Source organism: Phacochoerus africanus, chromosome 3 (assembly GCF_016906955.1).
Source record: "Phacochoerus africanus isolate WHEZ1 chromosome 3, ROS_Pafr_v1, whole genome shotgun sequence".
NCBI classification, from domain to species: Eukaryota; Metazoa; Chordata; class Mammalia; order Artiodactyla; family Suidae; genus Phacochoerus; species Phacochoerus africanus.
Genome location: NC_062546.1, coordinates 161,773,407 through 161,796,147, shown reverse-complemented (window position 1 = coordinate 161,796,147; position 22,741 = coordinate 161,773,407). Strand labels below are relative to the sequence as shown.

The following is a 22,741-nucleotide window of genomic DNA, read 5'->3' as shown; positions in this document are numbered from 1 at the left end:
AGTAGCCATACTGGTCTAGTTTCTGACAGCTGCCTGGACTAGGTAGGAGGAGGGGGAAAACTCAATACACAGAACTGTGTAACACATAGAAAAATCAATTAATTTATAATCAGTCTCTCTCTCTCTTTTTTAAATCATGCCTCTATTTCTCATTATCCCTAGGAATGTATCCTTAGCAAATACAGCCCTAAAACACTCCTGAAAAGCACAAGGAGAAGCTCATTTGCACAAGAGTAATGATTTAGTCCTGTGAACTTTTAATTTGCATAATCCCCTTGCCTTTTCCCCCTTTGAAAAGGTTTTTGATTTTTTTTTTTCCTCCAAATGTCGTGGGTTGGAGAAAAGAATTAAGCAAGCATTAAAATTCTCACTCCTGTGTTCACAGCTATTACATTAATCTTCAAGATTTTTCTCTCCTGTTTATTAAAAATCAGTGACTTACCCAACTTTACACATAAATCCACATCAAAGTTAATTAGAATCTTGGTATCAAATGTTTGTTTCTTCCTTTTTTAATTCCTAGAAGCTTGAAGCAAAGCACAGTGTATGATAGTGGAAGAAAGGAAGAGAGAAGCCAGTGGACTAACCTGCCCGAGATTCACGGGCAGTGTTTTTCAGGGCAGGATTCTGAACTGGGCCCAAGTCCACTTCCTAAAAGAAGAACTAGGCTGCTAAGTGGCCTTGCTGATAGGTCAACCTCCTCTGGAACTGCCATGAGCCCTGACATCAATCTGAAAGGGGAAAGATGGAGGTAAGAATTTAACGGAGGACACAGCCCTGCTTGCTGACATCTTTTTCTCTCCCTCCTTTATAATGAGGAAAAGCAGCCAATCATTCTTGTAAATTGACTTCTTCTCCTTTCTTCTGGTAAAATAAAATAATAATAAAAAATAACCAAAAATCATGCAGCTTTGCAAAACTTCTACTGGAAGCAGGGAGGTTGGGGAGTGCAGGAGATAAGATGGATACAAGATAAGAATGATCATGCAGCAAGACATTTTTTGCTTTTGGTTTTCTCAAAGTGTACCTGGACACAAGATGTAGGAAGAGTACATAAGTAGGACAGGAGATTCGATCTAATATACTTCTTAGTGAGAAGCTGACAGTACTTGTTTCAAGATTCTACTGCATATTGATTTTGCTTTAGGAAGTTTGTGTGGAAATTACATAAAACAAATTGAGAAAACCAGTATTTTTCCCAAACTATTCTTAAAAAGTATTGGGAAATCTGCCAAAGCATTTCCTTATTTCAAAAAATTAGTTGCATGCTTATCATTCCAAAATCTAAAGAATAATAGACAGGAAAGCCAAAACTCACACATATGTCCCTACTACAAGAAGCTTGACTCGCCCACAGATAAAAATTTTAGACCATAATAAATTTATTTCACAATACTGCATTTGCAGAGTTGTATATTCCATACTATATGTAAGGAGATAATTTGAAGTCCCAGAAAAACTTAAAACTAACAGAGTTAACATTGAGCTTAACCCACAGTGGGAAGTGATCCTCCACCCAAGCATTCTCAGATCCCTCCCCCAGCCCACTCCTCTGAGTGTGCATCTGCTTCCCCACTAAACCTTGAGCCCAAAAGTGAATATTCCACCAGCTGGCAACCCCCTGGATCCTCAAGTGAGTCCTGAGATGCAGGTGGGTAAAACCTGAGCTATGTCTGGCCACATGCATGAGGAATTTCAGCAATGTCTGCTGCCCTAACATGATAGCAGTTTAGTGCATCAGCACTTTCCCCTTATCTCTGCAGCTCTCTCCTTCCCTGGGATCCAGCCAGCACTGCAGAATCAAGGATATATTCTGGGAACAGTTTCTGCATTGTATTCAGAGCTTCCACCCTTAGCCCTGATGACTAAGACTTTGTTCTGAGTCACATTCCACATGTTCAGATTCTTTTCTCCCAGTTTCTCACCCTTTCCCACCACCTTCCTCCCCCCCTCAAAATGCAAGGATCAGGCAGCCCCACCAGCTTGCCTGGAACAGATGCTCCTGAGCCCTAGCTCAGTTCACTTCCCAGGAGGCTCTTCTGCTGCCAATGAACAAGAAATCCAGGCAAGCTGAAATCCCAGAAATATTGATAATTCCAAGGAAGAATCTAAAAAAAAAAAAAAAAAGAACAAGGAAGGTAATAGGCAGAATCAAGGGCACTTTTAGTCCTAAAGAGAGGTGGCCACAAGATTGCTTTGGATCAATGGGTGCTTCACGTCATTACACAGCTTGAAGGGCTGGGGGCGGACACAGATGGCTCAAGTATGATAAGCAATTTATGATATTCACATTATCACATAAGACCAGGTAAACCACACTTGGGTTTTGCAATTTATACAGCCAAGTTCATGTCCTTGTGGCAACTCTATCACCTTTCTATATGTTACTGCTCAGTCCCTTTGAGATATGAAAAGGGTTATTTTCCGGCATCCCTTGGTCCTTCTCTCCCTAGATGCTACCTTTAAACTTTATCTTCACTTTTCAATGGTCATCTCATCCTGCTCTTAAGGAGCTATTGTTGTTTCATATGAAACAAAATGCTAAACATTGATTGACATGTTCTCTGTGCAACACTAATTCAACACCTACAAATGAGACGTTTTGATTCAATATATGTAATAGAAATCATACGGAGGAGTCATATTTTCTGCAGGAATAGGGTTTAAAGTCAGCATGTAAAATAAAACCATGTAATAGCTAAATTTGTTATTACCTTAAACTAATTTGGAATGCAGTATTTTGTGTATACAATCCTACTCAGTAAAATATATCACTTTCAAATGATTCCACTTAATATGAGACAGGGAAAATGTAATTTTCCAAATTTTTTAATTCTGTAAGAAAAGCGAGAGAGAAGTTGGCATTCTTCGCGGAGTTCTAAGAGGTAGCTGGTTTGCATTTAGAATGCATGTTATAGTAATAATAATTTAAAAAACCCAAAACAAAACCATGTCTTTAAGGGCTAGAATCCCACAGAGCAGCAAGATGCTCCTCTCTGAGAATCACATAAGAGCTGAGACAACCCAGGGGAGCACCAGTTGTTGGTGTCATGGTGGGTTCACTATTAAAATGAGTATTTTTGTCTTTCTCTCACTTTTATCTTGTTTTTATTGTTGTGTAGGCTGTCTTGTTTGCTAAACCAAACACTTTTAGTTGATGTCCCATAAATTAAATGTGTATATGTATGAAATGCAACTGTAATATAAAGGAAAATAAGTACATCTGGTTGATTCCCCAGCAATGTTCACTTATTTGTGTGTTTAATCTAAATATGAAGTTTGGTGACTCCTTTTTATTGGGGGACTGAATCTCCTGTTGCCACTGCTGCACATAAAAAGATGTCCATATAGGAGTTCTTGTCATGGCGCAGTGGTTAACGAAACCAACTAGGAACCATGAGGTTGCAGGTTCAATCCCTGGCCTTGTTCAGTGGGTTAAGGATCTGGCGTTGCCGTGAGCTGTGGTGTAGGTTGCAGACGTGGCTCGGATCCCATGTTGCTGTGGCTTTGGTGTAGGCCGGCAGCTGTAGCTCTGATTCGCGGAGGTTCCTAGCCTGGGAACCTCCATATGCCGCAGGAGCGGCCCTAGAAAAAGCAAAAAGACAAAAAAAAAAAAAAAAAGTCCATATACACAAACACATGTGCATGCTTGTGTCACACACACATATGTGCCTACAAGGCCACCACTGAGGGGGTAAATGAAGCACTTCCCTCCAAAATCTCCAAGTCAAGGTTTCATCAATTTCCTTCAACTAGCTGTTAACCTGCTTGGCATGTACAACTCCTACCCCACCTTCACCATGTGGCCAGATGTCTCCCCTAATGTCCCTGTGCCCCTGTAGGTACCTACATGGTACTCACAGTGCCCCTGGGGACACCGAGCTCCTCCAGGGCCCCATCAGCACCTGCCCCGGTCCAGGACCCTGCTGTATGCCACAGGCTTTGCTGCCCTCGCTGCAACCAGTATTTTTGCCATCACCACCTTTTTGCCCCCAGCACCGCTGGTAGTCTCTACTGTTGCTGAATTTGCTGAGGCAGCTGATACTTCTGTTGCCACTCCCCTAGAAAAGCAAGAAAAGGAGGAAAACAAGACACTCTTAGGTACTAGTCAGCTTTCTCCTTCAAGAGTTCAAGGTCTGAATTCCTGGCTCATATGGAGTCTTGAAGATACTGCCTCAGGAGGGAAGGAAGGGGCCTTGTCAGCAGAAGGCATATTTCAGTTGGTTGATTATGGGAAAATCATTAACTTGAAATAATAACAACAACAAGCACTTATATTGTATTTAAAACACTCTAAGCACTGTTTTAAGTGCCTGACACACATTAACTCATTTAAGGCAATTATTTCAGCCCCTTTCAATGTGAAGAACATGTTGGCCCCTGCACTGGCCTCCTAGCCCCACCCCAAACTCTCCAATAGAAGGTAAATCCCTTTCTCTCCCATCACGAGCCAGAGTGACAGTTCCATCTTCCCAGTCAGGGCTTATTCAGGCTGCATATGGTTGATACTGATTCTGAGCAGTCCTGGATTGCTAGATTACAATATAAAGGGAAGGCTTCCTAGGAAGAGAGAGTGTCAATTCACATTTTAAAACTTCTTTTATAATGAAAATGTGTAGGGAACATTCGTACATAAATGCATATGCGTTTATATATTCATCTCATATATATGTGATACACATGATATATAAGAGAAAACAAGTGTCTCATATATATATATATATATATATATATATATATATGAGAAAAACATATATAAAAAGTAGAAAGAGGAGTATAACGAACCTTTATATACCAGTCCTAACTTCAACAATTATCAACATGTGAACAATCGTGTTTCATTTATACCCCCACCCACAGGATTATTTTGAAGCAAATTGCAGGCATCCTATTATTTCATCTATAAATATCTCAATACGTGTGCCAGTTATCAATTTAACTTTTCTCTGTGCCAAACCCACCCTGCTTTGTTGCAGTGTGTGATTCTGTAGCTGGACCTTAGAACCATTTCTCTTTTGCCAGCTGGCAAGATGTGAAGCTTTGTCGTTAGAAAACACTTGGGTGACACTAGAAGAGGAGAGGGCATCTCTTCCAGGCCCCACCATGTTCTCCCCTGCTTGCTCTTGTAGTAGTAGGCAGCTCATGAGCTGCACAGGGGCACTGACCTCCCAGTGAGTTTCAGCAGTACCCAAATGTGTGGCTTCCCACTGAGTTCTGCTGGCATCTCAGCCATCCCACCAGTGAGTCTCACAGGTGCCCAGCTGGTGTCTTCTCATGATTGTATATATGTGTGTGTGCATACATCTATATGTAAAACATTTCCATGATTCTAAAGTTATAGCTACAAAAAAATATTTAGTGTAGTCTCACTGCCACTCACGTCTCCTTTCTTTTCCTTTAAGAAATCATTTTCCATTAATTGGTCAAGTCTTCCATTAAAAAAAAAAAATCACATTCCTTCCTCTTAAAAAAAAGTAGCACATTATATGTACTATTTTATACTTTGCTTTTTTCCACTTAACAAAATATCCTGAAATTCACTTCATAAATATAGAGACATATTGCAGTTGCTTAGTATTCCACTAAGTGAATGCACTGTATGGTATTCAACCATCCCTGAATTGGTGGACATTTGAGCTGTCTCCAGTCTTCTGCTATTATAAGCAATACTTCAGTAAACATGTCTTTTCTTTTTTTTTTTTTGTCAGAGTATCTTTCATATAATATCAGTTAGCTTTCGCTACCTATAGCACAATACCTCAAAACTTAGTGGCATAAAGCAACATCATCATTCATTAGCTCAAGATTCTGTAGGTCAGCAATTTGGGCAGGGCTCAGGCCTGTCCTTTCTTCTGCTGTTCTCACTCATGTGACTGACGTCAGCCGTCAACTCAGTTGGACTGGATAGTCCAAGGTAGACTCATTCGCATGTCCAAAGATTGGTCAAATGTCAGCCAAGATGCCATGAGTGGCCTCTCATCCTCCACTTGGCTAGCGAGCATGCATTTGTATGCTCCTGTGGCATTCTCAGGGCTCTGAGCACATCAAGAGAGACCAAGCACCAGTGCACAAGCGCTTTTTAGTCTTCAGCTTCCATTAAGTTTGCCACTGTCAGGGCACTCAGACAAGCCCACTGTCCTGGGGTAGAGGGTGACTACCCAAAGATAAGCATACAGGCAGAAGTAGTCCAGCAGCCATTTGCAATTTGCCACAGCAACAGATCCCCAGAGACAAGGCTGTTAGGTCACAGCGCTAATTCAAATGTAACATTTCCAAATCCCTGCACTCCTTAACCACAGGGTCTGGACAGTTTGCCTTCACTCCCACTACAAATGAAATTGCCTGTGACTCAGAGTGCTACCAATAGAGTATGTTTTTAAACTTACATTTTTGTCAATCTAAAAGTGAGTGTTGTTATCTCAGTGCAATTTAATTTGCATCTCATAATATGAGAGAGGTTGAGCATTCTTTTCATGTGCTCAAGAGCCATTTGAATGTTTTTTTGTGAACTGCCTATATGTCTTGTCCATTTTTTCACAGAGTGATTGGTCTTCTCAACTTCCACAAGCTTATTATATATTAGGAATTTTGGCCCTTTGTCAGTGATACAAATTACCCACAATTTATCATTTGTCTTCATGCTTAATTTTTTTAATCATGTAATCTTTCCTTTAATGTTTCTGGATTTTGAGCCATTGTTAGAAAATTTTCTCCATTCCTTAATAATGAGAGAATTCACCCATGTTTTTCTAATTTTTTTTCTGTGTGTGTTGAGAGGGGGGGAATCTAATTACTTTAGTCTTCCTAACAAGATACCTCTGTTGTAGACTAAATTTCCTTAACAAAGTGGGTGTGTATTCAGTTGATGTTTAAAGTATGACTAATTCCAAGTGAAAATGTGAGTTAGTCAAATTCTGTATTCCTGTTGTCCATCTCTATCTCTATGTATAGCTGAATATATACTCCCTTTTAAAACCAATCAAATCCCATCTCCTGTCCACACTGTGCAGGGACACAGCAGGAGCCTCTGCTTCCATATTGCTAGGGAGTTGAAAGTACAGGTTTTGGTGTGTGGGACTTTGTAAATCCCTGGTTGTGTGATCTCGGGAAAATTACTCAGTCCTTCTAAATCTTAGTCTCTTTGTAATCTGTGAGAATAACAAAACCTCCCTCATAGGATCATTTAATAGAATCAAGGAAATAATGTGGGGAACTCACTAACATAGTATTACTGGCACATAGTAAGTGCTCAATAAATTATGAGTAGCCCATTAGAGAAGTGGAAAGACCAAATAATGAAAAATACCTAAGACTGGGAAATGCGGAGTTTAATGCAGAAAAATCCTTGTCAGCAGTGATTAATATGTGTATGTACATGTTTGCATAAACTGGGAAAGAACACACAAGTGTGTTCTCTTTAGTGTTTCATTCAGGGATGCTTCCCTATAGACTGAGAGTGGTGGGCTCCACTATCTGGCCAGGAACTTTTACTCTCTTGAGTATGCCAACTCTGAAGGAGAAGACAAAACTATAAAGAGCAGGAGACACTTCCAGTCAGCTCATACCTTAAGAAAATCAGTTTTAGAATCAAAATCTGCTGAATAGCTGAGCACTGACCTGCAAACACTGAAGTCCCAGAGTATCTCTTCTAGTCCTGGCTCTTCATCCCAGAGGACTTCATATGATATCCTGCTGGAAGCTCTCCCTCCAATCCCTGACTCAGAGCTGCTCAGGGCAGGTGGTATGTTCCAGATGGCCAACTCCTTCCACCCATACTCCTAGGACTGCAAATCCACCTGCTCACCTGGTCTTCATACTAGCAATTTCTGCCCCAAAAGACAAAGATGTCAGATGTAAATCTTTAAGGAAATAAAATAGATATTAGTAAGGGCAGAGCTAGAGCTAAGTTGAAACAAGGAGACAGAATAAAATAAAATATATACCAATACCTGGCATTACATTTGTGAGGTGTGTGAGGGGTCTGGCTTTGGTCATCCTGTGGCAGGGATGAAACTGGAGTTCTATAACTCAGTGAGGCAAGCTAAAGTTGACCTTGGAACATGTGAAGCTTCTACCTTTATTTAAGCTGAGTGGTTTTCAAAATATTAGAAAAGTGACTGCTATGGGAGCCATGGGGAGGGGGATTCACTTGGGAAGGTGCATTCCCTTTGGAAGGTGCATGAGAGAGGTTTCTGGAGCGATGGATTGTTCTATATCTTCATAGGGGTTAGAGTTATACTAGTGGCACAGACATTTATTAAGACTCACACACGTACACCTGAGATTTGCACATTTCTTAGCAAATTTTACATTAAGACCTGCAAAACCTTGAACTGGAGTGAATAGGTGTGCTGAAATACTTAGCGCTCGGATGTCTGCAGTTTACTTGAATGTACTAAAAATGGATTAATGGATAGAATAGGATGAATTGATGGATGTAATAAAAACAAGTACAGTCAGACGATAATGTTAAAATCTAGCCGGTGAGTACACAGGTATTTACAATTTCTTCAACATCACTGTATGTTTGAAATTTTTCATAAAACAATGGGAAAAATTACCTAATGCTTCATTAGAAGCAAACAAGCGAACTCTAGGTACACATCAATCCTGAGGGCTGTCTCTGGGAATATAGAATTCCTTCCAGTATTCTTTGCTTCCCCTTGGTCACTGACCTCCTTCCTGACACAAACCTCAGTCCACACTCTTCCCTGCACTTTTCTAATCATGCCCTCACCCTCTGGGCAAAGGTGAGTGGAAAAACAGCACAGTGTTCTCAGCTATTGGGCAGATCTTTGTGATGAAGACTCAACTTATGACATGTTGTCATGGTCATAGTGGTAAGTTGTCAGCATATGTAATTTTTTGCACTCAAAAAGACTATAAAAGCTTGTTTTGAAGAAAACCTAATTGCAATTATGTGAATTGCTTAATATTTCAGATTTTAATTTACAGAAAAGATGTCTCCTGATAATGGCATGAAGAAATGACCAGTATTTCACAGCTCATGGGGAAAGAACATTTGTTGAGCCCTAGGTGTGGAACAGATGTTTTGCATACATTGAGTCACAAGTCCTGTCAGTCCATAGCCCGAATATCCTCATTTTATAATGAAGCTCATGATCACAGAGCCAGTAAATAATAGATTCAGGACTCAAACCAAGATCTCTTCAGCTCAAAACCATGTTCTGTTCACCGAAGTACATTGTCTTTGGCATTTAAAATAGGTTATGCTCTGCAAAGCTAATATCACTCCAAGAACAGCAGCAGTCACTTGGCCAGGATTTGACAAAAACACCAAGTTTTGTGTTCTATTTCAACTGTTTTTACCAAATCGCCACCCACCCAAAAGTATTTTTAACAGTTTACACTTCCCACCAGTTATTATTGACAAATGTAACAAGAATACAAAACTTGGCAACAATTTCCATATTTTCTGAAGCTTTAGGGGCAGTTCAGTTTAATAAATCTGGTTAACTGAGGGAAATTTACTTTTTATGTCAGTGTTGCCTGTTCATAAATTGGGATTAAACTGATAACCCAACTTCTCCTTAATACTCTTCCACAGCACGCTTAAACTGTCAAAAACTCCTATCCAATGGAATGCTGGAACCTTTCTCCCAAATTAAGCCAGATTCATGGAACTACTGAAACGATATAGCAATCACCCAGTAGATGGCACTAGTTGTGCTACCTTGTTTTTATTGGTTTTTCTTATGTAGTTCAGACTCAGAGATCTTCCTACTAGGATTATAAATACTTGAACCTAAACACTAACCTCACATGGCAGTCAAATCATGCTTTGCATGTTACTCATTAATGGAAAATATTTATGGTAACTGCCCTTCTGCCCAGAACAGGATTGAGATCTGTTAAATGGCCGATTCTGTGGGGATTCTCAGGAATGTTTATCATGCTTCCAACTCCACTTTTTTCAATTTGATCAGCATCTTTCTACCTAATAAAGAAGGGAATTAAGGAATGCTCTGGGGGATAGGATGAAGGTAGGTACAAATGTATTTGCTGAAATAAGCAACAATAAAATTTTTTTTTTAAAGAAACCTCAGGCAAAAAGGCTTATTTTCACTTTAATCTGTATCAGTCCAGAGGAAGCGAGGGGACTCCACTCTGGGTAATCTGATCTTACTCGATTTTAACCTAATTCAAAACACAGTGCTCACATCCAGAGGCCATACTCAATTCCTATTCTGCTTGGAACTATCCTGCCTTTATCCATCAATTCTAACCTTTGGAGGTATACGCTCCCAAGTACAGTTTTCCCATACTTTATAATCCAGAAGCTTGGTAAAGTCTAGCCTCACAATATAAACTGGTATGTGTATGTATTTCAAAATAGTTATTTGTGCTACAGGGAGATACCAAGGGCAGGAGACAAAAAATCTGCAGGGTCTGTTTCAAGTGCCGCTTTCCCGGAACTACACTTACAAATTCTCCTTCTGGTAGTTGCTGAGAAATAATCCGTACACCTAACAAGTTCCTGGGGAGAAACTCATATAGGTTTATCAACTATTCTTTGAGTTTAATTCAATATATATTCAATATGTGGACTAAGATATTGGACTCAGACCAGAAGCATAAATTTTGATGTTGTAAAATATGTATTAAAAAAGGCACTTAAACTTTGGCTGAAAATGGTTAAAGAATTGGTTTTTAAAAGACATGTCAACATTCAGTTGAGGCTGTTAGACAATATGCATGGTGTAGTGGTGAGCACCGTGGTGTGTCAATAGAGTCAAGAGATCTGGGCTCTAATATAACCAACAGCTAGTGCCCAAGTTTTCAGAAGGTGTATTCTTAAAAACTTTGGGAGCCACAATAAAATTGTGTATTGCCCATCAAGGTCTTTTTCAAAAGGCTTAAATGTCTACTAGTCAAACTTGTAAAAATGTTCACTTTCTTCACATTATACTGATTATCAGTAACAGCTCTTAGTAACATCTTTGGACATTTCTTAATGAGGAAGCATACTAAAAAGTGGCTTGTGAGATAGCCTGGACTTGATTTCATTTCATCAGTGTTTAAGAAACTTTTAGCTCAGAAACCTGGAATAACGTGATGACAGTATTTGAACAAAAATCTTGGTGCATCCCTAATAAAGAAAACCTCAAGGAATTTGGAAAAAAACTTGAATACATCTGGAAAGCAAAAGTGTTTTTCTAGCTTCTCCCTCAGGCCCTAACAATGTACCATTCATGACAGTGTTGTTTCTCCAAAGTCACAATCTTCCTCAGGAGCATACCTTAACTGTTAGTCATTATGGTTACTGGTGAAATGTAGGACTGTTTAATTACCCCAACATCTTTTAAACCATTGGCTAGAACCTCAATACACAGGTTTTCACTATGGTCAAGCATGTCTGCTTTAACCCCATCATAAAAGCTATAACCAGAGAATGATTGTGACCCTTTTTTCCTACTAGAAATGTTCATTCTCATCAGACAGGGGATAAAACAAAGAGAAGGGGGAAAAAAAAAAAAAAGCCACCATAGGGCAACTTATCCTAGCAAGTCTAGAGGGAAGAGACTTTAGCTTGGAAAAGTGTTCTATGTTGATGTTGCTTTCACACGGTTTTCAGGTTTGTCTCCAGAACCTTTCCAAATATGTTAAAGTCTAGAATGGCTTGGAGCAAATAGTTACTATGGTATATTATGATACTTAATGGTATTAAGTTACAAGAAAAGTGAAGTCATGTCAGTAACTAAACTGGAATGTCAGATCCATATAAAAAACTAACAACTACCACTGTGTCAAGACTGATGCAAAATACTAGCAATTTGTACCTCTGAGAAAATTTTTTAGGGCCAGTTAACCACCTTCCTATCAACATTTTTTATATATCATAGATAACCCTTTTACTAACCACACATCTATTTGTTTTTAGCATCATTCTCTTGGCAAATAATGGCAACCCAATCTAGCAAATTAATCATTCTCTTAAAATGTTAGGAATTTCCTGGTGGCCTAGCGGTTAAGAGTCTGGTGTTGTCAATGCTGTGGCTCAGGTTCAATCCCTGTCCTGGGATATTCTGCATACCTCGGGTACAGCCAAAAACAAACAAACAAAAAAAAAAGTTAAATGATAAGAATACAAGTGACAAATACTCAGTGACATAAATATTTAGGGTATCCTCAAGTTTCAAATACAATTTCTAATATAGGAAGCAAAGAATCAACGTACTTTCGGAAAAACCTGTGTAAATGCCCATGGGAAAACACACTGCAGCCTTTACTACACATCATTTGACTCTTAGGGGATTCATTTTTCATTTCTGTACTGCAGCATGCAGCAGTTCCCCCAAAGAACCTGCGCAGACAGAAGAGGCCACCTGCACTAATGAGTCTTCAATTCACTTTAGAACTGTTCCATAGACATAAAATTGGATCCAAACCTAGTATGTGTACTTCTATAGCAAATGGCTTTTGTTTTTAGTAGGTGTGTTTTTAAACTTATTTTTAAAAGCTGACAGCTGAAAGCGCCAGGAAGGAGGGAGGTAACTTTCTTCCTCTTAACTTCTTGATGAGTACTGTCCAAGCACGCTGGGAAGACAAATATTCATTATGGATTGTAACTCACTTTGGCTTTGGAGGCTTCCCTTAAGAAAAAAGAAATCTGTTAATAAATGATAAAGAACACAGAACAACAAGGTTAAATTACTGAGGTGTCAATTACAAAAGTGAAATATAAGATCTTTCTCTACTTAATCTCAACATATTAAAGGGTAATAATACTTCCACATCTAAGCCTGTATTTTTTTCTATTCTTGAGGTGTGATGAGACAACATCTGACTGCTTATTACATGCCAGAAACATTCTAATCATTCACATGGAAAATCTTAACTCTACAAAGAGGTAATATTACTTGTTAGTTATGGAACCTAAGGCTTAAAGAAATTTCAAGTAGAATAACTTGCCCAACAGCACAGGTGAAGAGAAAATCATCCCAGGAGTAGAAGCTCAGAAATCCATGCCTGATAGTCTAATTTTCCAAAACTCCAAATTTCTTTCCTTTAAAATCACTTTTAACATTATACTCTCCCATAAATAACTTAGTGCTAGTGCTCCTACCACTTAGATTTTTAAAAAATGTACTTATTTGCAGTATTTTTTTAAATTCCAAACATCTGTAATTCTGCGAACATCTTAATACTGGCCTAAAAGACACATTAACTATTATAATCATCAATATATGAATAAAGGAAAAACTTATTTCTATAATATATAATCCCAGTTATTGAAGTACTATAAATAAGTTTCTTGAGATTATTCATTATTTCATCTACCCCTTAGCACTATCCACACAGTGCTTAACATGTGGCATGTACTGAAATACTTGTTAGATGCACTGGATTAGAGCAAATAAACATCTAGCAGTAATTTTTACATTCAAATGCTAGGGCATTTTCAGAAAAAAAAGTCTACTAAATTATTTGGTGGTTTTAGTTGGGGGAAAAAAAGACTTAAGTGACAAATACAGAGCTAAGCAGTCACCAGTTGAAGTCATCATTACCATTACAGCAAAATATACTGGCTCTCCACTGTAAATCATTAAAAGAGGAAAAAAATAAGGAGTTCCTGCTGTGGCACAGCAGAAACAAATCTAACTAGTATCCATGAGGATGTGGGTTCCATCCCTGGCCTCACTCAGTGGGTTAAGGATCCAGCGTTGCCTGGGCTGTGGTGTAGGTCACAGACATGGCTTGGATCTCACGTTGCTGTGGCTGTGAAGTAGGCCAGTAGCTGTAGCTCAGATTTGACTCCTAGCCTGGGAACTTCCCTATGCTGCAGGTGCAGCTCTAAAAACCAAAAAAAGAGCAAAAATAAGGTAGGTCTGTTAACATTAACGCAAGTTTTATTCAAGAGATAATGTCAAAGAAGAGTTTAATTCTAACAAAGGAAAAATTTACCAGTTATCCACCCTACAGTAAAAAGTGGAACTGGAGACCATTTACAACACATAAATAAATTCTACCTTTACATTTCTAAATAAAGCTGTATTCGCTTCTTGAGAGAGCCATTTAACTTTTGCTGATAAGGCTTTGTGAACTGCGTTCAGTAACTTTGACAATAAACACACAGACACATCCTTCAAATAAAATAAGTACCTAGGATTTTCACTCCAGGCTGAGTTTCTGTACCTAGGATCCTATTAATTAAGATTGCATATTTCCACATGAATTCAACTTGAATTGCTTTCACCATAATATTTATCTACCATAATTTGGAAAAATAATTAGGTCAATGTTTATTATGACTTTATAACCCCCTTAAATTTTAGTATCTGACATGGTAGTTTCAAAAAATACACATTCAAGGCCTCAGCTTTAAATTTTCATTCAGTGTAATGCACAAAGCTGGTAAATATTAATAGGACTACCCCAAAATAAAGTAAACGCAGCTTTCTTCTAATTTCTTATTATAATACAGATCACATTCCATTTCTTAATTCTGGTAAAGAATATATTTTTTGGTAATAAAACAAGAGTTTAGGATGATTTAGTTCTTCAAAAATCTTAATGGCAGTCACTCAATGAATAATTCAATCATTCCTGGAGTCACAAACACTCAAAAACTGCTGTTAGCATTGACCAAGTGTTTGTTTTTTTGGTGGTTATTGCTTAGTTGGCAATTATCTGAATTTAAGACAAAAGAGCATCTCCCACTAAGCCTTATTTTAAATATTACAAAATTTATACAGACGACAGACTCATAGAGGCTAAAATGCTGATGTCTTAAGTAATTCACCCATGAAATGGGTGCAAGTCTTTTAGAGGTTATCCAAAGATCTTTTTGCTCTAAAAATAAATGCCCCTATTCTTCAGAGTGTTCCCATTCTTCAATAGGAGACTTGAGCAGCTTAATAGTTTTGCTATAAAAAACAAACCACTCCTGTTAACAAACCAAAAATGTACAAGGAAACCAATAAAGGACAGTTTTCACAGTTAACGATAAATAAAAGTGCAGTAAGTGTTCAAGTAGGGCACGTAGTTTAAAAACTACATGTGAATATTTGGCATAGGTCATCTTTTAAAGGCTCTTCGAGGGTCCCTGCCATTACTTATTGTGGTCATGACTGTCTGATTATTAGCTGTTCCTGGTAGCTGTGGATTTATAGGTCCCCGGCCATTGCTTCTACCAGCATATGAAAACTGGCATCCCCTTGCTTCTGGGCCAGACTGAACCCCATTTCCTAAAAAAAGAATATAAAAAATCATTACCATTTTCAAATACTGATATATAGAAGTACATCTATTTGAACTTCTTACACATGCTATTAATGCTTAGAAGTAACATTAGGGAACAAAAACACCTTTATTTTTAAACTACTGGAATGAAAGACCAAAAAAAAAGACTAAATAAAATAAAATAAGCTACTGGAAAAAACTCACTGTGAGTACTAGGTTTTTCCAAATGTATAATTACTGTAAATATATCAACTTGATACTTGTATTAATAGCCGGAAAAAAGAGCACCTTAGGCAACAGAATGAGAAATTAATAAAGAAAAAAAGCATAGATAATGCACTATCTACACTATAAGGAAAAAAGAAAAAGCAAAAAGGCAAAATAGTATATACATATTGGCATTTAGTTCAAGAAAGATTAACAATGTTTCAAAAGAGACAATGTAATTTTACCCTTTTAAAGGAAAAAAGGCAAAATTTCCCACAGCATGATGACCATCAGCTGTACCAAAACATGTAGCTAACAGATCAAGTAAAACTTCAGCCACTCTAATGAACTTCAATCACAAGACTTTTTCTCTGGCCTTTAAGGATAAAGCCTTTAAAAGACCTTTAACAAGGATGTAAGAACCACTGACTTTTGAGGGCATTTAAGGGGTAAAGCCCAATCTTTTAAAGAGGCAGCTATCAGCATGTGAAAACTTAAGGTGAGCTATTGGTCTGAAGATTAAAGTGCCTGCAGGACACAAAAATACCAGTTAATCTGCATCTATTTTAATAACTAGATTACAAAAATTTTGTAAAAAAAAAAAAATTAGTGGAAAAATAACATAACACATCACCAAAATTTAGATTTCTTATTATTAGCCAGTGTTCATCACTGCATTCCTGCTAACTGGCCCAAATGTTTAAATATAGGATGTGCTCAATAAACTAGCTTAACAGGATATCTGCTTTCTAGAAAATCAGTTATTTGAGAATTCTTTCTTTCACGCTAATTCCCTTTTAGTGTGCCTAATGACATTTTTTCCTCTAAATTTCTCATAAGATATATTCCCTTTATTGTTATACCTGATCACAAATATATATATATACATACATATAAATCTTACCCACTGGTCCAAATGTACCTGTACCCATATTACTATTCATAGAATTATTCTTCTGTTCACTATGTGCCTGTAAAAAAAAATTTAATCAAATGAAGGTTTTTTTAAAAAAAATGTGTATTATAACAATATGTTGTATCCATCTTTTTAAAAATTTTCAACAATTTTTAAAAAGATTTATCCAAGTCCTTTCAATGTTAAAATATCCGGGAATGTTCCCAGACCCTTCATAGCTTGTTACACCTTACTATATTTCCTGCTATTACTCCCCACTCTTCAAAAGTGCTAGACTGCTAAACGGCATAGTATCCCAGGCGGACTGGTTTTGGAACCCCCACCCCATCCCAGCAATACCAAAATCTGAAGTTATTCAAGTCCTTTGTATAAAATGGCACACTACAGTCAGCCTTCTGTATAGCAGGGTTCTGCATCAGTGAATTCAACTAATGCCATCTTGGTTGGTTGTATAATCCATAGATATGAAGGACTATGGATTTAGTCTACATTTAATATATGATACTACTGATACCGATAGAGTAATAAAATATATAGAATAGAAAAAACTCTTAAAAGATTCTTTTCAAAATTATCTTCATTATACTCAGGATATGATGGCTTGGCAACCTAGCCACAGAATTATAGTATATGTCAAAAATTATCCTATTCATAAAAATAGATAATGCATTTGGACTAATTACCCCTTTGTTTTGTTGTCCTCGATAATCTGGGTTAGGTTCACTGAAATTTGGCACTTCTGAATAAACCATACAAAATCTGAAAGACAATAAAGAACAATTTGAATTACTTCTGAAACAAAATAACTTTACATAACATGCATAACTTTTTAAGAATGAAGAATTTAAATGTCAAATGAATTAACCAAACAGCAACATGCTAACTCTATTCACTTACAACAAAAGCTTCCTAAATGCTTATGTTTCATTAAAAAAAATAAATAAAAAAAACCCAAAACCAATGTTTGGTGGTCTACATTGTTTAAAACTATTTTGTATTTTAATTCTTCTTCTGTACTGCAAAAAAAAAAAGTCAAAGATCAAGAACATAAAAACATATATTTGTTCTGTTTTTCCAGAGGCTGATGCCACTGAACCATGTTTAGGGTTCCAGAGTGATTTTTCCAGCAGTGGTGATGGATTTGCACTGATCCACTCACACACTCTCATCCAGTCCCTCTTTGACCAATCACTGAGAATCTGCAAAGATAACCATTCAAGGTTAAAAGTGGATTCTGCAGGCATGAATAAAGACAACTGGCTATCAACAGTTTATCCCAATGCTTGTCAGTTGACTATGGTGTATAGTAATTAACATTACACATAAAAACTTCCTTAGCTCCTCACCCCACAAATAAGTTAAAACCAGTTTTGGTAAATCCTAGACTAACCTTGACAAAGTCACAAAGTACTGAGTGACCTCCACTATTATAAATACTTATCTATACATGCAGGCTGAGACAGGATCCTAGATCTTTCTGTAATATTGACAATAAGACCTCTCATAATACACTGCTCTAATACTAATGTAAATATGAACAAAAGTGAATCCTAATTTTCCTCCAAGTGAAGGCAAAGTGTTATGTTTCTGATCTTTAAAAGCTAGCAAAATTGCTTATTTTTCCTAAAGTATCTTATCCCTGCAGTGTAGAAGAGATATTTCCTTTATTTCATTTTTTTTATTGGTGCCATTTGTGGCTTCTCTCTTTAGATTCCCCTCTAATTTGATGGGCATTAAGTAGATGTCTTAGGCATTAACCAAAGTGAATGGGCTTAATGATTTGGCTCATTGCCTACACCATACTTATGAGTACATCCAAATGTCTAGGCCAGCATGGAGGCTGAATTACCTTTACACCCCTCCAAGTCAGGGTGGAGATTACCAGGGTAGTAGTTTATGGAAGCTCGCATTGCGGCTGCCTGTACGGTACCTAGACTGTGGATAAATACAGGACTTCAGTTGTCATTGCTGCAAGTCCTTTTACATATGGGTACATATTCACCCATAAACAGAGAAAAAGAAAAATTAAACTTAGGGCCTAAAACCCATACCCAGCTTAAGTGACAATTCACTAGAAGACAGAACTTACTTCAAATGGCACTTGTGACTTCTGCAAAATATACATTCCTGAAGCCTAAAGAAATGGTCCCTTTGGGGATTGCCTCAAGTGCAGCTGCTTAATGCTCTTTGCCAGGAAAAACTGACATTCTCAACCACAGGAAACAGTATTGATAGCTGTTAAACTAGCTCATACATGCAAAGTTATTTTTATAGTTAAGCTGCTGCTGGTATTCTATTTATCAGTCAAAAAAAGCCAAGGAAGAGGTTTATAATTTATACCTACCAGTTACTCTGTAGATATTATTTGTAATTTTTTCAATTATATGAAATGCATCTTAATACTTACTCCCCAATTTTTTGAAGTTCTCCACCCCTTCCAGTATAAAGTGTCAGACATCCTTTCCACATGGATGCATACCTAGAAAGAAAAGAAATGTGAGTTCTGTAGAAATATGTATATTTCCTCTTACTTAAATCAAATAAATCTTTAAATCGCATTTTTTGCATTGGGGTGCAGGTGAGGAATCGAACCCTGTTTCTATCATAGTAAATCAAACACAATTAAGCTAATTTTGACTGATTTGTTATTTACTGAGGAATAACTTGAAGAAAATGGTACCTCCAACTTTTGACATAATTATCTAAATGATAATTAACCCTAGAAAATATGTCTTTTTGCAAAGCTGTTATTCTCCAAAGATCACAACTTTAGTAAATTAACAAAGGGAGAACTTTCAAATTGCAGAGATTCAAGCCACAATTACTTTTCAATCACAGGACATATAAAATCAATACCCTAGTGTTTACTTTTACAATGATTTACTTGGTCTATAAGATATTGATAAAATAATTTTTCCTTTGCCTCCATAAAACACAAAGGCTATTATGTGTCATTCCTAAGCTACTGAAAATTTAGTAAAATTTAATCAAGGGGCTAAAAAAAACTAAGATCACAAATCTTTCACCTATATGTTTTTCCAAATTTGCAATTTTTAGTACCAACGTGGCTTAACGATTACTTACACTAAACAATTCTGAATGTAGACAGCCTCATTAGATAACATAATCCTATACACAAATCTGAGAAAGATGTAAAATAATGAGTATTATAAAATAAGTCCAACGGGTGGTTTTTGGTGGTTCTTTGTACAACTGCTATGGTGACTGCATGATTTAGAATCATAAATTATAACTAAATATTATTTAACTATGTATAGTGATATTTCATCTTTTAACATAGGTTAATAAAAATTTACTAGTTTCACAATACATAGTTCTCTTCAATTAGAATTATTCACTAGGAGTTCCCATCGTGGCGCAGTGGTTAACGAATCCGACTAGGAACCATGAGGTTGCAGGTTCGATCCCTGGCCTTGCTCAGTGGGTTAACGATCCGGCGTTGCCGTGAGCTGTGGTGTAGGTTGCAGTCTTGGCTCAGATCCCACATTGCTGTGGCTGTGGTGTAGGCCGGTGGCTACAGCTCTGATTAGACCCCTCGCCTGGGAACCTCCATAAGCCGTCGGAGCAGCGCCAGAAAAAGGCAAAAAGACAAAAAAAAAAAAAAGAATTATTCACTAAAGTCTCCATTCACCATGTTCAAGTTACACAAAAACTGACTTACGAGACAGTGCATGAATATTCCCTTACTAAAGTAAAAATATCTATTCTGAGAGAAAATTTGAAGTTACTAGACCTAAAAATTTAACTTTCATTTAGTTCAGGTATGAAATAAATGTTTGCAATATTCAAATTACCATTATTGAGATGTATGCCTTTCTTCAAAAGCTACTTTTCTTGGATTCAACCAGAAATTAAGGGCCTTCCAACGGGTCAGACTATGCTGGATGTGTTACTTTAGTAAGTAAGGCATAATTATCCCCATTTTACAGAGAAGGAAGGTCAAAAAGTTTAATAACTTCCAGATCACACCGACTTCTAACCGAAGTTAGAAAATAGTTTCTTTGGTTTTGAATTTCCCTTTGAATTGTACTCCTTGGTCACTATGCTCCTTAAAAATCCTACAGACCAGCTATGGCTACTGAACTTAGTTCTTCCATTTTTTTTTTGATGAACATGTCTATGTATCTTCCATGACTACAAAATTTGAAATAACTGAAATAAGATGCTGTTTACAGTGCATAAAATAAATTTTAATGCAATGGATGAGATACTCTGGCTGCCAAAAATCTTTAATTATGCTATTTCTCACATACCCTCCCAGGTAGGAATTCTCTTTTGTGCAAGTTAAAGATGTGGTTTAAAAGACACTACTGGTGTCATAGTGAGTCAGTGTACAGGAATAAATGTTTAGGTCCTGACTCTCACTTCCTTCTTTGATAATACTCTGCCTCACTTCCTGAAGATGTGGTAAGACCTGTAAGATAATATCAAAGGGCTCTATGTTCCTACTTTCAGGGTGATCCAACACTTCTCTGAGATGCTATCTACTAGGCCAACATCAATCTCCACTCACTTTTCCTATAACTATGACCAATAAATTATTATAATTCTATTAACCACAAAGCTTCCAAAATCTGCTTTTAAGATCCCTTTCTCATATTTTAATCTTCCTAAGAAAAAGACTGGATAAATTTTTAAAAGGTTGCACTAAACTATTTTTAAAAGCCAATCTGCCCACTAACTCTTTTGGATAGAAGTATCATTGACATCTTTCTGCCAAATATTTTCTGCCTATCATTTTGGTTTTTGTACAACATTGCCCTTACAGCAGTAGTCATAAGAAATCATTTTCCAGAATGTGCCTTACAGATACTGTAAACCTCTCCTCTTTCACATCCATGTACAAATTCGATACACCACAAAACTGCTAAATTCTCCAACTACAACCTCAATTTACATCCACACTGTCTAAATGAGTACAAATAAAATACTGGCAAGACATCAAGTCATTAAAAGGGGAAAAAGGTTGGAAAAAACTAAGTGACAGCTGTATTAACTTGATTTTTAACAATCTATTAAAAAGACTCAATAATCCCTGAACAGTATTTAAAAATCTGTAAACTGAGGGTGGGGTTGTTTAGATTCTCAGTTGAAATTGCTTTTAAAGGCTTAGGTGTTACAAACCAATGCTGTCCACCAACTGAGGTTAACATCGAAGGGGGCTCAAAACTTCTCGGAGTGGCCCCGAGGAAAAACAACACGAAACTTTAGAACTTGCCACGGTCCTGGACGTCAGTCAATTTCGATTTCCCAGACTTCTACTTAGGAGACACTCTCAACCCCTTCCCCAACCCCTTTATGAACACCTACCCTCTGGTCAACCGAATAATATCCCCCGGCTGAATGAGACCTCCGATTTCATCCCACACGGAAATAGTGATGCTGCCCGTTTTATCTGCTACTTTGCATGATCTCACTTCATGGCCGTCTTTGGTTTTGGTCACGCGTCCTGTGGGGATTTAAAAAATCAAAAGGGGGAGGGGTGTATTAGAAAATGAGTACTTCCAAAAAGCTAACTCCTCCTCCGGGATCAAAAGGCGTCTGAAAGGTGGGAAGAGATCGAGCCCCGGGCTCTCGCCGGCAGGTAGGCTACAGCCCCAGCAGGGGCCAACGGAGCCACGTGGATGGGGGAGGGGAGAGAGAAGGTAGGGAAGGGGGAGGGGAGCCCCCGGCTAGCGGCGGCAGCGCCCTTCCCTCCAGCCCCGGGACGCACTGCGGGCGGCGGTGTGGGCTGTGGACCCCACTTACCTATCTCCAAGACAATAAAGACGACATTTAAGTTTTTCAGTCCGGGCTTAATATCTTTTATAAAAAGAGGGGGGTCGTTGACCCCGTTCATAATGAGGCAGGTGCGGCTACGATGCGGAGACTCGAGTGGGCAGGGAGCCGGACAAAGCTTCCCACCACCCCCCTGGGCCAGGTGCGAGGGCGGAGGGGCGACCTTGGGCGAGGATGGCAAGAGAAGGGGCAGAAAGAGGTTAGTCAGGGACGGAGGAAACCAGCTCAGAAGACACTGAGCCGAAAAAAACTGGGGGAAAAAAGCGCTGACAAGTTTAAAAGAAAAAAACACGAACCACTCCGCACCCCGACCCCGCTCCCAACCAGGCGACAGGAAGGCAAGCGTGAGAACTGCCCCTTCTTTGGATAAAAGGAAGAAAAAAAGGCAGCGAGAAGATGCCTCTGCCCTGAGTCCACACACACACACACACACACACACACACGGGCGCGTGCCCAGCCTGTCCCGAGCTCCAGGGAGGGAACAGGCTTTGACTGCGAAGCCAGAGAAGAGACCAAGCTTCCGCGCACCCAGCGTCCCAAACAGCGACTGCAGAATGCGCCCGCGCACCGGCTGGACCCCCGCGTCGCCCCGCCCCCTTGTTACGACACACGGCG

General features: G+C 38.3%; 1 protein-coding gene and 1 long non-coding RNA gene across 3 annotated transcripts; both read right to left on the bottom strand.

The window, feature by feature from the left end:
• Positions 1–1,360: 1,360 nt before the first annotated feature.
• LOC125123394 (uncharacterized) lies at positions 1,361–13,694 on the bottom strand. The gene is made up of 3 exons (XR_007134048.1): positions 7,618–13,694; positions 3,851–4,061; positions 1,361–2,108 (listed from the first exon to the last, which is right to left on the bottom strand). It is a non-coding gene; the product is annotated as an uncharacterized LOC125123394 (long non-coding RNA).
• Positions 13,695–13,844: 150 nt separating this feature from the next.
• NABP1 (nucleic acid binding protein 1) lies at positions 13,845–22,687 on the bottom strand. Of its 2 annotated transcripts, XM_047773104.1 has the most exons (7): positions 22,097–22,687; positions 21,659–21,797; positions 18,735–18,806; positions 18,177–18,262; positions 17,011–17,086; positions 16,316–16,382; positions 15,071–15,209 (listed from the first exon to the last, which is right to left on the bottom strand). In XM_047773104.1, exons 1-6 carry the CDS (start codon positions 22,185–22,187, stop codon positions 16,352–16,354), a joined length of 495 nt encoding a protein of 164 aa, XP_047629060.1. In that variant the 5' UTR covers positions 22,188–22,687; the 3' UTR covers positions 15,071–15,209; positions 16,316–16,351. The 2 variants fall into 2 exon arrangements, with proteins under 2 accessions (XP_047629059.1, XP_047629060.1); XM_047773103.1 differs by lacking the exon at positions 18,177–18,262 and having other exon boundaries at positions 13,845–15,209.
• Positions 22,688–22,741: the final 54 nt, after the last annotated feature.